Source organism: Spermophilus citellus (assembly GCF_964194105.1).
Source record: "Spermophilus citellus genome assembly, chromosome: 6".
Taxonomy (NCBI): Eukaryota; Metazoa; Chordata; class Mammalia; order Rodentia; family Sciuridae; genus Spermophilus; species Spermophilus citellus.
Genome location: NC_138187.1, coordinates 153,321,324 through 153,335,072, shown reverse-complemented (window position 1 = coordinate 153,335,072; position 13,749 = coordinate 153,321,324). Strand labels below are relative to the sequence as shown.

Here is a 13,749-nt window from a genome sequence, read left to right as displayed (position 1 = left end):
ATTCAGTACTTAATTACCAAACACTTGCTAACTCTCAGAAAAAGAAAATTAAACAAGAGAATATTTGTAAATTTGCATTTTAAAAAGCCCCTCTAGATGAAATGTGGGGAACATATTGTAGGACAGGATATAGTTCAGAGGTGCTGAAATAATCGAAGACGGCTGAATTGGTGTACCATCAGTGGTAAAACAGAGAAAAGGGTGGAGGTGAAGGTTACTTAGGAGGCAGAACCAAAAGGATCTAAACCAGGGCAAACATGAGAGAAGAAGTCAAGGATGACTCCTGGGAAACTGGCTGGATACAGTGAGTCAAGAGGGGCAGGCAGGAAGGGGCGGCAACCGGTGAGTGAGAGAGGGAAGGCTCAGGGTTCAACACCGAGTCTGAAGTGTCTAAGGGACATCAAAGAAGACATGCGTCCAGCTGAGATTTGGGTTGGTGATAATCATGTCTTCTATTTCCTCTGTGAAATTGGAGATATTCTGAAAATAAGACAAACTGGAAGACTTGCCAAACTTAACGACAGACAGTGTGATGTGTGGTGACCTCAGGGTTGTGTGAATTTGTTTTCTAGCTTTGTCCAGAACCAGGTGTAGATGTGAAGAAGACAAGCAGTGCATTAATCAGAATTAAGAGTTCTGCTAAGTGACTATGACAACTAAAAAATGGAATGAGATTAACAGCAGGAAAACTGTGGGTCAAACTGAACTGAAACGGGAGAAAGGGGATACTATGGTTTGGAAGTGGTTTTCCCCAAGGGTTGATGTGGAAGCTTGGTCCCCAATGTGGGGATGTTAAGAGGTGAGGCAATCTTTAAGAGGTGAAAGCTAGTGGGAAATAATTAGGTTACTAAGATTGCTGCCCTCAGAAGGAATGGATATTGTTCTTGTGGGACCCTGGTTAGTTCTGTTGAGAGAGTTGTTATAAAGGAGTGATCTTGACCACTGAATCATTCTCTAGCTTCCTGTCTTGCCATGTGACTCCTGCCTCACACATGCTCCTGCCATGTTGCCATCCACAACGATGTGAGGCAGCCAGGGGCTCCCTCAACAGAGCTGGTTCCATGCTCTTTGGACTTTTCAGCTTTCAAAAATGTAAGCTAAATAAACCTCTCTCTCTCTCTTTAAATATGCCTTAGGTATTTTGTCATAGCAAGGGAAAAAGGACTAATACTACATCAGTCAAGGGACGGGACAAATCCATAAGGTCAAATAAGAGATTCATATTGGAATAAACTGAAGGAATAGTTAGAACGGGAAATTTCAGAACTAGTAAGATCCAGGTAGGCAAATAAGGCCTAGGAGACTAGAGTGGAATGGATATATATGACAATGAATACTGAGCAAAGCGTTTCATATCCAACATACTAAACTAAAAAGCAAACTTTTGGAATGAAACAAGGTTGCCCTTTTTCTTCCAGTTTTACTCAACCTAGTACTGGCAGGTCTATCCAGAACAATTAGGCAGAAAAGACAAAAGGAATCCAGATCAGTCACTGGGATTGCTAATACCAAAGACACAAAAAATAAGTGTTTACAGGATGTGGAAAAATTGAAACACTAATATATTGTTGGGAACGGAAAATGGTGCAGTAGCTGTGGGGAGCAGTATACAATCCCTCAAATAACTAAGCATAGAATCACTATAGGATCTAGCAATTCCACTTTTGTGCATAAACTCAAAAACAGTGAAAGAAAGGACTCGAACTGACATTTGTACACCCATGTTCACAGCAGCATTATTTACATTAGTAAACCAAGTGTCCATTGATAGATATTTCAGTAAACAAAATATGATAAATACATCCAATAAAACATTATTCAACTTTAAGGGAAGAAAATTCTAAAACATGGTACAATGATGAACCTTGAAGATGTTAAGTAAAATATGCCAGTCAAAATGGGGCAAATATCATCTAAGAGTCACTTATATAAGGTACCCATAGAGGTCCACATTCACAGAGCTACAAAGTAGAATGGTGGCTGCTGGGGGCTGAGGGAAAAGGGCCTGGGGAGTTTGTATTTAGAGATTCATTTGGGGAAGAAGAAAAAGTTCTAAAAATGAATGATGGTGATGTCTACACACAATGTGAATATACTTTATTGAATGTATACTTAAAAATGATTAAAATGGTAAATCTTATGTATATTTTGTTATAATAATTAAAAAAAGGAAAACATGGAGTAAATCTTAACAATCTTGAATGTGGTGATGATTTCTAAGGTATGACACCATAAACTCAAGACAAAAAGCTGGTAAATTAGATTCTATCAAAATTAAAAACGTGTATATTCATGGAGATTATCAAGAAAATGAAGAGAAAATCTGTAGAAAATATCTGTAAGTCATATATCAGACAAGAGTCTAATATCTAAGAGTATATCAAGAATGCCTAAAACTTATCAACAAAAAGACAAATGAGTCACTTTAAAAATGGGCAAAAGATTGGAATATAATTTATCCAAAAAAATATACAAATGGTCAACAAGTACATGAAAACCACTCAAACACCATTTGTCATCAAGGAAAGGAAATTCAAAATCATACCATGATGAGATACAACTTCATGTCCACTTGGGTGGCTATTTAAGAGGAAAATAACAAGTCTTGGTGAGGATATAGTGAACTTGGAAGCCACACACATTGCTGGTGAGAATGTAAAATGGTGCAGCTCCTACAGAAAACACTTTGAAGGTTCTTCAAAAAGTTAAACATCAAATTAACTTATGACCCACAATTAACAGAGTAAATACCAAAAGAACTGAGCACAGTTGCTACAACAAACAAAATACAGGACTGCTTATAGCAGCACTATTCACAATTGTAAAAACGTGGAAATGACCTAATAGTCCTCCTCCAACTGATAATAAGATAAACAAAATGTGTGATATCCATACAATTCAGTCATAAAAAGGAATGATGTATTGTTACATGCTACAACATGTATACAACTTGAAAATGTCATGCTAAGTGAGAGATCCAGACAGGATATTTCATGACACCTAGTTCAAGATTTCATCTATATGAAATAACTAGAATAGGCAAATCCATGGGAAAACAAAGCAGATCAGTGTTGCCAAAGTCTGGGACCTGGGGAAAACAGGAAGGCTTAGGCACCGGGACTCCTTCTGCAGGGAGGGTGACGTTATGGAAGTGAACAGTAGTGACCCTGTAACACTGTGAAACATAGGAAGTGCCACCGAACTGCATGATTTAAAGTGGTTAATCTCCAAAATTTTGTTGTGAAGTTCATTTCAATTTTAAAAGAAAGGCCCTTCTTTATCACTCTTACCTGACAATTAATGTCAGCTTTACATTGTAGCAAGACTGTGACTAATTCCTTATGTCCTCGATCACATGCCCAATGGAGTAGAGCTCTGCCCTAAAAACACAGAAAAAAACAAATCAATTAATCCAGTTTTGGGGTTATGTAAAAGACATAATAGTTTAAGAAAGATAAAGAAATTTGTAAGCTATAGGTTAATTATTTAAGAATGACTGATGTAAAAATGCACTATGGCAAAAATGGAATCCCAATGATTTTTTTCAACCTAATCAGTTTCCTCATCTATAGAATGGAAATAAGAATAACAACAACAATGATTATATCAATAATATTTGTTGAATGAATTAACTGCAAGAAAATGCTTTGTAAATTTTCAAGTTTTTAAAATTAATGTAATATAGTTTTCTTAAATTATTATGTTTATCACTTCTGGTGAAAGAAATCTGATGAATAAAAGAAAATGAGTACTTAAACCTAGGTAGAAATTATAATGTAAATCTACCATATGTAAATTTCCTTTAGTTTATTCCTTCAAAGTAAGATTAACCATTGCCCCTTAATTAATACTCTGAAATATCTGAAAAATACTAGTATAGTCTACTAGTGTCTATCATCAACAGTTGACTGAGAAAGGCAATTTAAAAGAGAGTAAATAAATAAGTATAAAGTTCTAAGTATGACATATTAATTTTAACTCATAGAATCACAGTTTCTGTTAATGTGTTATTTCTATATTCTGTCAGAAAATCTTACTCTATATGAGGAAAGAAGCCTACTAGGCTCAAAGAATAAACAGAACTCCTAGAGCTCAGGGCTTTCTGAAGAATGAGTGATGTATGGCTTAACAAACTACTTTTGAGGGTGGTGATGATGTACTCATTTATACAGAATGGACTGTTTTTCCACATTGAGATCCCTACTTCATGTCATTGTAGAAAAGATTTGAATAGATATATGCTGGGATGAGGATGGCTTTAAAGCAAAAATTACCTTGAGAATGCTTTTGTAAACCTGCCTACACTCTTTCTCTCATTCAATCACCCTTCAAGCACCTATTAGTTCAACTAATTAAACCAGGACCTAGTCTTGGAAAAAAAAAACTTCCTCCTTACAAATGGGCCTTTTTAAAAATTTTATTTTCTTGGGCTGCTTTTATTTACCTGTAAAAAACTGTTGTCCATTAGGCTAAAAGGGAAGTAAGTAAAAAAAAAAAATTGAAAATATGAAAAAGGGAAAAAAAAGGGCAAACTATTCATAATCTGTTGTAGTAGCAAAAGATTTTTTTTTTAAAGAAAACAATTCCAAAAGTGCAGTTAAAAAAAATTTAAAAAAATTAAAAAAAAAAACATTCGAGAGTGCTAGAGCAACATTTCCTATGTGAAATTTTCTACAGTTCTAATGTGCACTGACCAGTTGTTATTAGGGAACTAATTTAAAATTCTACACGAGGCTGGATATTTTAATAGACCCTGAACAAAAACCATTGTACAAAATATTCTATGGTTCAATGTAAATGTTACACAGCTTTCGAATTAAAAGAATTGGATAAAATTTCAAAGTCTTATCATTTTTAGTTCTAATCTTAAGTGTACATATTATGGCTACCAAGTTAAACTATTAACAAGAATTACTACATAATTAAGATGGCATGTGATACACTTACATAGGATATGTACCAGAACTACTTAATAGTTGAATAAGAAAATACTATTAATATACCTAGTACTTTTACCACAAGAAGTACATATAATTTTTTACTTCCCAATCAGGTTCTTAATTTTTCTTTAAGTTTGACCCAAAAGGGTTACATCAACTAATGCTAAAATATAAATCCTTAGCTGTTTGAATGGGAAAGAAGACAAGCAACACATTTTACTGTTAATGGGAGTTATATTTTAAATTTGCCATATGTGGTGCCAAAAATTTACTTTAGGGAAACACCTATGACTGGACCTCAGCAGTGATTTTCACTTTGGATGTACTTTCCAGAAGGGTGACACATGTACGGCAATGTTTTAAGAAGGATGAGGTGCTCTCAGACATCTATACCATGCTTTTTAACACGTATTTTGACCTATAATGTAATTAATTTTTGTAACACATTATTTTAATGGTACGCTAATTAACCTTGAATTAGAATGAATTCTCTGACAATGACTTTCTGTACAGTGCTGAAGATATCTACATTATGGCCACCTAAGATTAATATTTTTGCAGTATTAAAAAGCTCAAAAAAAGAGATCAAAAACAAAAGTAAAATTAAACATGCTTGTAAATAAAAATAAATCATGCTTTGAAATTTTTACCACCATGATGTTCTACATTTAAATGAACAAAGACTAGCATAACAAAGTTGTCCATACTCTTTATTTCTTTAAATTATAAAATTCCTGAAAAATATGCTCTAATTTAATACTATTGTTCAAGTAATAAAATAAGAAGTAATTTACAGAGCTGCTATCCTCGTAACTAATTATGGCAAAATCAGGAAATATATACTTGTGGTAACTTTCTCTCTGTTAACCACAATACAATGTAATTATTAAATTATTTTGGGTACAAGATTCCATTATCACTCCTCCAGGAGGAAAACCTGTACACATTAAAACTGTATTTGCTTTAAGACTTCATCTACATTTTGAAGTATTTTACCTAATTATACATAATTGTTTCACCTTTTTCTATGTGTAATATAATCTCTTACACATTTTTCAAAGTAAATATATTTTTACTACTATCCCAACATATTTCTTTGTTTCTAGATTTTAAAACTCTTGTGAAAAAATATCCCAGAAGTATGGGTACTATGACAACAGGTACTATTAGGAGAGCTCTGGATAAATTCTGGAATTCAAATACAGTAAAATCTGGGATAGGAATGGGGGAGAGTTCTCATCTATTAACGAATGGTGTTAATACTGTCCTACTTCAGACAGATGAATGACTTTAAAGTGCTTTGAAAGTGCAGAATGGCAAGTAACCTATTAAGTGGTATTACTTTCAAGCCTTCTGGAAAATATAGAGTGGGTCTTAATATTTTAAATGCTTCTTTGATATCCTTAATTACTTGTCCTTAAACCATGCAGAATTTTTTAAATTGGATTTTTCTCCTGGAAATCGCAAAATTAAATGAAAAGAGATTCTATTATAAAATGAGTTTTCATGTTCCTATGGTATTTTGAGATCAGATGGAAAGCATAAATACCATATATGCAATAGATAAAAACATGGAAAAGGTGGCATATTTAAATTTCTGAGAATAGACATGGTAGGATACCTAATTAGCAAATTAAATAGTGCCAACAGATTTTTCTGAAAATTTCTCTGAAAAAATTATGGGTTTCCATTTACGTTTGTAGTAAAGACTGACTTCACCACCAATAACCTATAATGTCTGTGTCTTCTTTATCCTACCTTCTCTTCTATTCTTTGCTTCTGCTGCTGGTAATAACAGCTGGCACTGAGAAATCCTCCACTTGCAACAACCGGAAACTACAAATACCTCCTATTTCCAGGTCCCTCTCCACAGTGAAGTGCCAGTGTTTGTATAAAACATTAGGAGGAAGATCAGGAAAAAGCATAACATCTCAAGATATACCTAGCATAGAAGTCAGTGACTCTTTGTGGAATAATTTATCTATCAGCATTAAAAAAGAAAACTAGAGGATAGAGGTAAAATTCAGTGGTTAAGATCTTGGATTTGATCCCCAGCACTGCATGCTGGGATAAACAAACAAACAACTATGTGATTTCTTACACTGGTGATGTAGAATAAGGAGAAATGGTGATCCTAAACTGTCAGGGAAATTGTTGTTTTTAAAAACTACTTTTGAAAATTCCTTCACAAGAATTTACTAAGCTATGTAAAGGAATAAGCAAGAAAGATATTATTTAGTCCTGTTTAAAACTGTAATAACAGCAATAATAATAAGTGGCAGTGAAAAAAGCCATATTCCATTGTAATGGATAAATAAGTTGTGGTCTATTCATACAATGGAACATTACTTTGCAATAAAAAGGAAGTCAGTACTGGTCTTTAACAATATGGATGAATCTCAAAATCATTAATGCTGAATGAAAGAAGCCTTACACAGAAGAACACATATGTATCATTCCATTTTCAGAAAGAGCTCTAAGTAAAATTAATCTATGCTAACAGAACAGTGATTTCCTTTTTGGAATTAGAAGAAAGGCTAAGAAGACACATGAGGGGACTTTATTGGGTTACAGCCAAGTTCTAGATCTTGACAGGTGTTTTAGTTACATAGGATATGCATTTGTCAAAATTCATTGAGTGTGCACTTCAAATTTGAAGATTTCATTGTAAATGATTTTAGAGAGAAAAATGAACTAATCCTGAATTCTAGTTAATTATATGCATGCTGAAGCACATCTGCACACTCTAAAGTGCATCAAAAAATAAGATGGATTGATGGATGCATAAGTTATCAATAAAGCCAGCATAGTGAAATATTAGTGGCAGAATCTAGGTGGTAGGAATACAGATGTTCAATGGAAAACGTATGTTTAACATGTTTTTATAATGAATTATTGGAGGAAACAGAACAAAAATTTGTACATCCATTATTTACATAGACTTACTACTCATAAGAGCCCAAAGGTGAAAGCACATTAAGTATCTACTGATGGATATTTGAATAAACAAAATGTGGCAAACACATAAAGTAGACTATTCAGTTTTTTAAAAAATTAGTTTAGTTGTAGATGGACACAATATCGGAATTTATTTATATTTTATGTGTTGATGAGGATCGAACCCAGAGCCTCACACGTGCAAGGCAAGTGCTCTACTGCTGAGTTACAGCCACAGCCGGACTATTCAGTTTTAAAAGGAAAAAAAATTGGACACATGCTACAACATGGGATACAGCTTGAAAACATTAAGGGCAATAAACCAGTCAACAAAGAACAAATACTGTGTGATTCCATTTAGATAAGGCTTATAGAATAGTCAAATTCACAGAAATAGAAAGTTCAGTGATGGCTTCCACGGGCTGGGGGAAGAGAAAATGGAGAGTTAGTATTTAATGTGTACAGAGTTTCAACTGGGAAGATGAAAACGTTCTGGAGCTGGATGATGGCAATGGCTGTACAGGAACAGCCTCAATGTCACAGACAGGGATACTTACAAATGATTAAAATGGTAGATTTTGTCACATACATTTTACTACAATTAAGAAAACAAAAAATAAGTCACCAAAGCTCATGAAATTTAAACTACATTCACTATGTTCTGATTTTGTACTAAATACAAGTTTCTGATGTAAAGTCTGACCATAAGCTTGATTTTTAAATGTTGTCGTCTGCATCAATGCAAAAGAGCATAGACAGTTTGTAGTGTGGTTTTCAATCACGAGTGCAAATAAACACATTTCCTTCAAATTAACATTTTAGTTATAATGCAAAATAACATATACTCTAATATAGAAAGTTTCTGGAGGATAGTTTTCTCCTTCCTTTTACATGTCTTAAATAAAAGCAGAAATTTAGCCTCAGCATACTGACCCTGACTTTTAAATCTTTTGTTTCTCTGTAACTGAATATTGTGAGTTTCATGAGAGTTTGTAGTAGTTTCTCAAGTCCAAATAGGTAAATTATATTTTCTAAAGCATGAAGGAAAAGGAAAGAGAGTCAAAAGAAAGGTGACCTCCTTCAAAATTATTTAAAAGAATCAACAAACATATGGAAAATAGCTAAAGATAACAAGTATGCCTTCAAAAGGATAGAAATGAAAGAACTTAACTACAGAAGCAGCTCAGTCAGGAAAGGTGGTGCACTGGGGAGGCTGAGGCAGGAGGATTCCAAGTTTGAGCCCAGCCTCTGCAGCTTGGTGAAATTCTGTCTCAAAAATGAGCCAGGCACACCTGTAATCCCTGTGGCTTGGGAGGCTGAAACAGGAGGATCTTGATTTCAAAGCCAGCCTCAGTGATGGTGAGGCACTAAGCAACTCAGTGAGGCCCTGTCTCTAAATAAAATACAAAATAGGGCTGGGGATGTGGCTCAGTGGTTGAGTGTCCCTGAGGTCAATCCCTGTTACCCCCCCAAAAAAATAATTTTAAAAGGACTGGGTTTGAGGCTTGGTGGTAGAGTACACCTGGGTTCCATTACCACAAAAAAATAATAAAAATAAAAATTAAAAATAAATAAAATATGGGGCTGGGGATGTGGCTCAAGTGGTAGCGCGCTCGCCTGCCATGCGTGTGGCCCGGGTTCGATCCTCAGCACCACATACAAACAAAGATTTGTGTCCACCGAAAACTAAAAAATACATATTAAAAAAAAATTCTTTCTCTCTCTCTCTTTAAAAAATAAATAAATAAATAAATAAATAAATAAATAAAATAAAAAAGAAAGAAAGGAAAAAAAGCTAGCTCAATCAAAGGGGTGCATTCGAATCTATAAAAAAAAACAATGAACTGTGAATACTTTTGTGGGGAGCACCTTATGACAGAATAATGTCATCTATTTTGCTAAAATAATACATTGTTACATTTGTCCTAAAACAACTTAAAATTACCATAAATGTTTAAAATACTATTTAAATATCTTCAATAAGCATATATTTCGTTCTCATATATGATACTGATCTGAAAAATAATGTGTATGACAAGAATTATGCAGACATAATTTATGCTTGATGTTTGATAAGAAATATTCTATTCATATCTTAAATATACTTTGAAAATTGCTTCTATCATCCTTTCTCCCTTTAAATAATATTTTTTTTGAAGAATTGTAAATACTTGGCATGTGTGAAGAGCTTAATAATATGGCTTAATGTTAAAAATGGAACCAGGATTTTAAAAAATAAATAAGCTTTAAGATTTTCTTTTGCCCTTTTCATATTTCCTACCTCAATATCTCTTGATATCCTCTATCTCAATTTCCAAGCATTTTGCAAATGGTTAAAAACATAATAAAAGTTGTAATGTAAATAAAAAGTCAGTACCTAGAAAACCACTTGGACCCTGAAACATCTGATATATTAATAACTTCCCAAATAGAGAGTGTAACTGTGAAACTTCCCGGCCTTATGCAAAATATACAACGTCTTATTTATTATATCAGTTGGAAACATGTAAAATTCTCAAATTTCTAATTTGAAATACATGTCTTGAGCTGAGGATGTACCTTAGTGGTAGAGTGCTTCCTGGATTCGATCTATAATGCGGCAAAAGAAAGAAAACATAGCCTTTACTATATTCATAGCAATTAAAACTCATATGAATAAAAGGTATACATGAGAAACTAATACATAATAATTTTATTATGAAATACAAGACATTTTATTTAAAAGGCAGTTCACATATATTTGTTCATAAGCTACAATAGACCCAAATACTTGCATTTCAGGTAACACAATAATTTATAAATTACAAATTTATTGTAATAATTTAATAATTTATTGTGCTTATTTCAATCTATGGGAATGCATTCTTATCATTTTATAACTACAAATAAATTTCTTTGTGTGCTCACAGACAACTTAAAAAGCATTAAATTTAACTTTTAGTCATGAAAGGGCAAGAGTAAAATTTGTTGAATCTGCTGGATAAATATTTTATGTAAAAACATATCAATTCAAAGAACCCCAGGCCATCAGGAGGGAAATATCTCAAGTTCAAACATCGATAAATACATAGAACTGGATGTCCTTTCAAAACTGAAATTGTCTTCTGACTTATAACAAGAAAATGTCTTTCTACTGATAAGGGACTAAAAGTATTTGGCTAGACACTTCATTCTGAGGTCACATACATTGCGTCCATCACCAAGGTTTACCAAATTATTTCATCTGTTAGACCTTTAAATGTCACAAAGCAGCACTATTTATTTTATTTAGGATGTTAAGTTTGAGTCTAATTTTAAGCTCCCATATCTCTTATGTTCCTAAATTAATTCATACAAATCCCCGATTAATAATAAAAGGAGTTGCCATCAGTATTCAAAGCTCAGCCCGAGCTGTCATGGCTGAGAGGACAGAAATCTGCTTGGAGCAATGAGAGAACCCAACTGAATTCTTGGCGTCTCAGTCTATGAATGTGTAAGCACTTCATCTGTTCATGGGAACACAATGCTCTGGCAGGCTGGGGTAAAGGTGGCTGCATGGGCAACAAACTGGAAGAGATGGGAAGCAGTACTACATCAAAGTAGTCAATGGCATATATTTTCCAAGTTTTCCTTTTATTTTCACAAAAGGACTGTTAGTGTGAGCTATTTGTGTTCTAGACACTTATTTCATTACGATCACTGCTATCCATCCAACAATCTTTGCAGAGGTCACATGTGGAACTGACTTTTAATATTATTTTATAAAAAAAGTTTTTGCAAATCAGAGCATAAAATAAAACAGGTCAAATGAAAATGAATTATCCTTCTTTTTTGTAAATCTAGTGGTGAGAAGAATACTCTCTCAGACCAGATTTCCACTTGGCAGGTATAGGTGTTTGAGAAGGTAAATGTACATCTCTGAATGACAGTATGGCAGTACCTGTCTGCAAAATGAGCATAATATCTATCTTAGAGGATTATTGTGAGCATGACACAGTAATAAGTAAAAGTGTTCTGTAAACTGTTATATACACTTTATAAAGTATTATACAATACACACATGATATGTACTAATAAAAAAAAATTGACCTGGAAAGTTAAGTGGTTTCTTTTATTTATTTCTTCATTATATCCTTTTCTTTTCTTTTTTTTTTTTTTTTTTTTTTTTTGGTACTGGGGATTGAGCCCAGGAGCAATTAACTACTAAGCCACATCCTCAGCCCCTTTTTTATATTTTATCTAGAGACAGGGTCTCACTGAGTTGCTCAGTACCTCACTAAGTTGCTGAGGCTGGCTTTGAACTCATGATCCTCCTGTCTCAGCCTCCTGAGCCGATGGGATTATAGGTGTGCACTACTGTGCCTGGCTCTTCATTATATTCTTCACTCATATTAGGAATTTCAAAGAAGCTAAATTTATTGCATGCTTACTATGTATCTGTCAAGTACCTTATATATTAACTTACTGATTCTCAGAATAATCCTGAGTCATGTACAATTATTTCCATTTTACACATTTAGGAAACTGAGACACAAAGTAAACTTGACAAAGGTCACATAGCCAGAAAGTGACATTGCTAGGACTTGGATCCATACAGTCTAGCTCTTCACTGTTACACTATTCATTCTTTTAAACATTCATTAATTCAACAAATTAATAAGCATGGAATGTGAGTAGATGTGATACATGTCACTTCTAAGCCAAAGTTTTAAGTGCATTTGTGGGATCTGGCTCTGTCTGCCTTCAGTCCCTGTCCCAGAGTGAGTATTCATTAAGGTTATAGCTCAGACTGAGAAGACACATGAAAGCAAGATGAACTGAGCCCAAACCAGACTACCAGAATCCAGTAGAGTCTCAACTGATCCCAAACCCTTTTGAAATATCAGTAAGATAAACAAAGCAGAATTAAAGTAAGTGTACATCAGAGTATATGAAATGTTGTCGCTCATGGCGACATGGGTGAAATAAATATTTGTTGGTGTAAGCCACTGAAAATTGAGGGCTGTTTATTGCTGTAGCAAATGCAAACTGATATACATGTACAGTCCACAGCTTAGCAATGAATAACATTTACACAGTCACTATAACATGAATTCAATACAGATGCAATCAGAAAGCTGAAATAAAAAGTTGTGATACAACTTTTTTAAGAGGTCAGAGAAAAAATAGAGGGAAAGATATTAAAAAACTTAATCCAAAAATAAAATAGAAAGAAATTGATAATGTCTAAAGTGGAAAAATTAAGAGACAAAAGCATATTATTTAGAATTATACATGAAAATTTCAAGATAAACCACTACAAGAATTGAAACCTTTTGCCTTAAGGAAGCTAGAATCACAGAGCTTTTTTTGTTATAAGACTAATAGTACTACTAATTTTTAAAAAACTATCTATATGTATTAATTTTGTAAAAATCTTAAAGCACAAACATTAAAGTAAAAATAATAAAATCAAGAAAAGCAATGATATTAGGTTTATTTTTTTTAAGGCAAAAAACACCGCCCTCCACCCTCCACATGCACACAAAGCAAATTCTAATTGGAATCAGAAGACCTGAAATTATTTTTTCACAATTTGACTTCTGCTCTTCTCTGGCCATCTCTCATGCCTTTTTATTATATAGTGGAGAACAAATAGTATTATTGGTCCTCCTTTACTCTAGTATTATAATTTTACATTTTCAATTACAAATGCCCTTGACAATATATTATAGTAAATATGTTGCCTAAAAATGAGGTATTATTAAGGGCTAACCTATAGAGGGAGTTCTTAACCATAATAGGCTGGTTCTTTGTATATCTGACAGATTATCTACGATCACTGCATGTCCTCTTCCTAACTAGTACCACCTTTTTAAGCTCAATATATGAATAGCTTTATTCATAAAATAAA

At 33.5% G+C, this 13,749-nt stretch overlaps 1 protein-coding gene and 1 long non-coding RNA gene across 3 annotated transcripts in view; both read right to left on the bottom strand.

Annotated features, from left to right (window-relative positions):
* Positions 1–13,749, bottom strand: part of LOC308650944 — a 902,096-nt gene that overhangs the window by 281,898 nt on the left and 606,449 nt on the right. The window lies entirely within an intron of this gene.
* Positions 1–13,749, bottom strand: part of ACBD6 (acyl-CoA binding domain containing 6) — a 169,218-nt gene that overhangs the window by 78,417 nt on the left and 77,052 nt on the right. The window contains exons 6-7 of one of the 2 annotated variants that reach the window (XM_081297509.1): positions 10,437–10,466; positions 3,291–3,380 (exon numbers count right to left, since the gene is read on the bottom strand). In XM_081297509.1, the coding sequence (XP_081153635.1) occupies positions 3,291–3,380; positions 10,437–10,466 (120 nt within the window). The remainder of the gene's footprint in view (positions 1–3,290; positions 3,381–10,436; positions 10,467–13,749) is intronic. The other variant, XM_081297510.1, reaches the window with a different exon arrangement.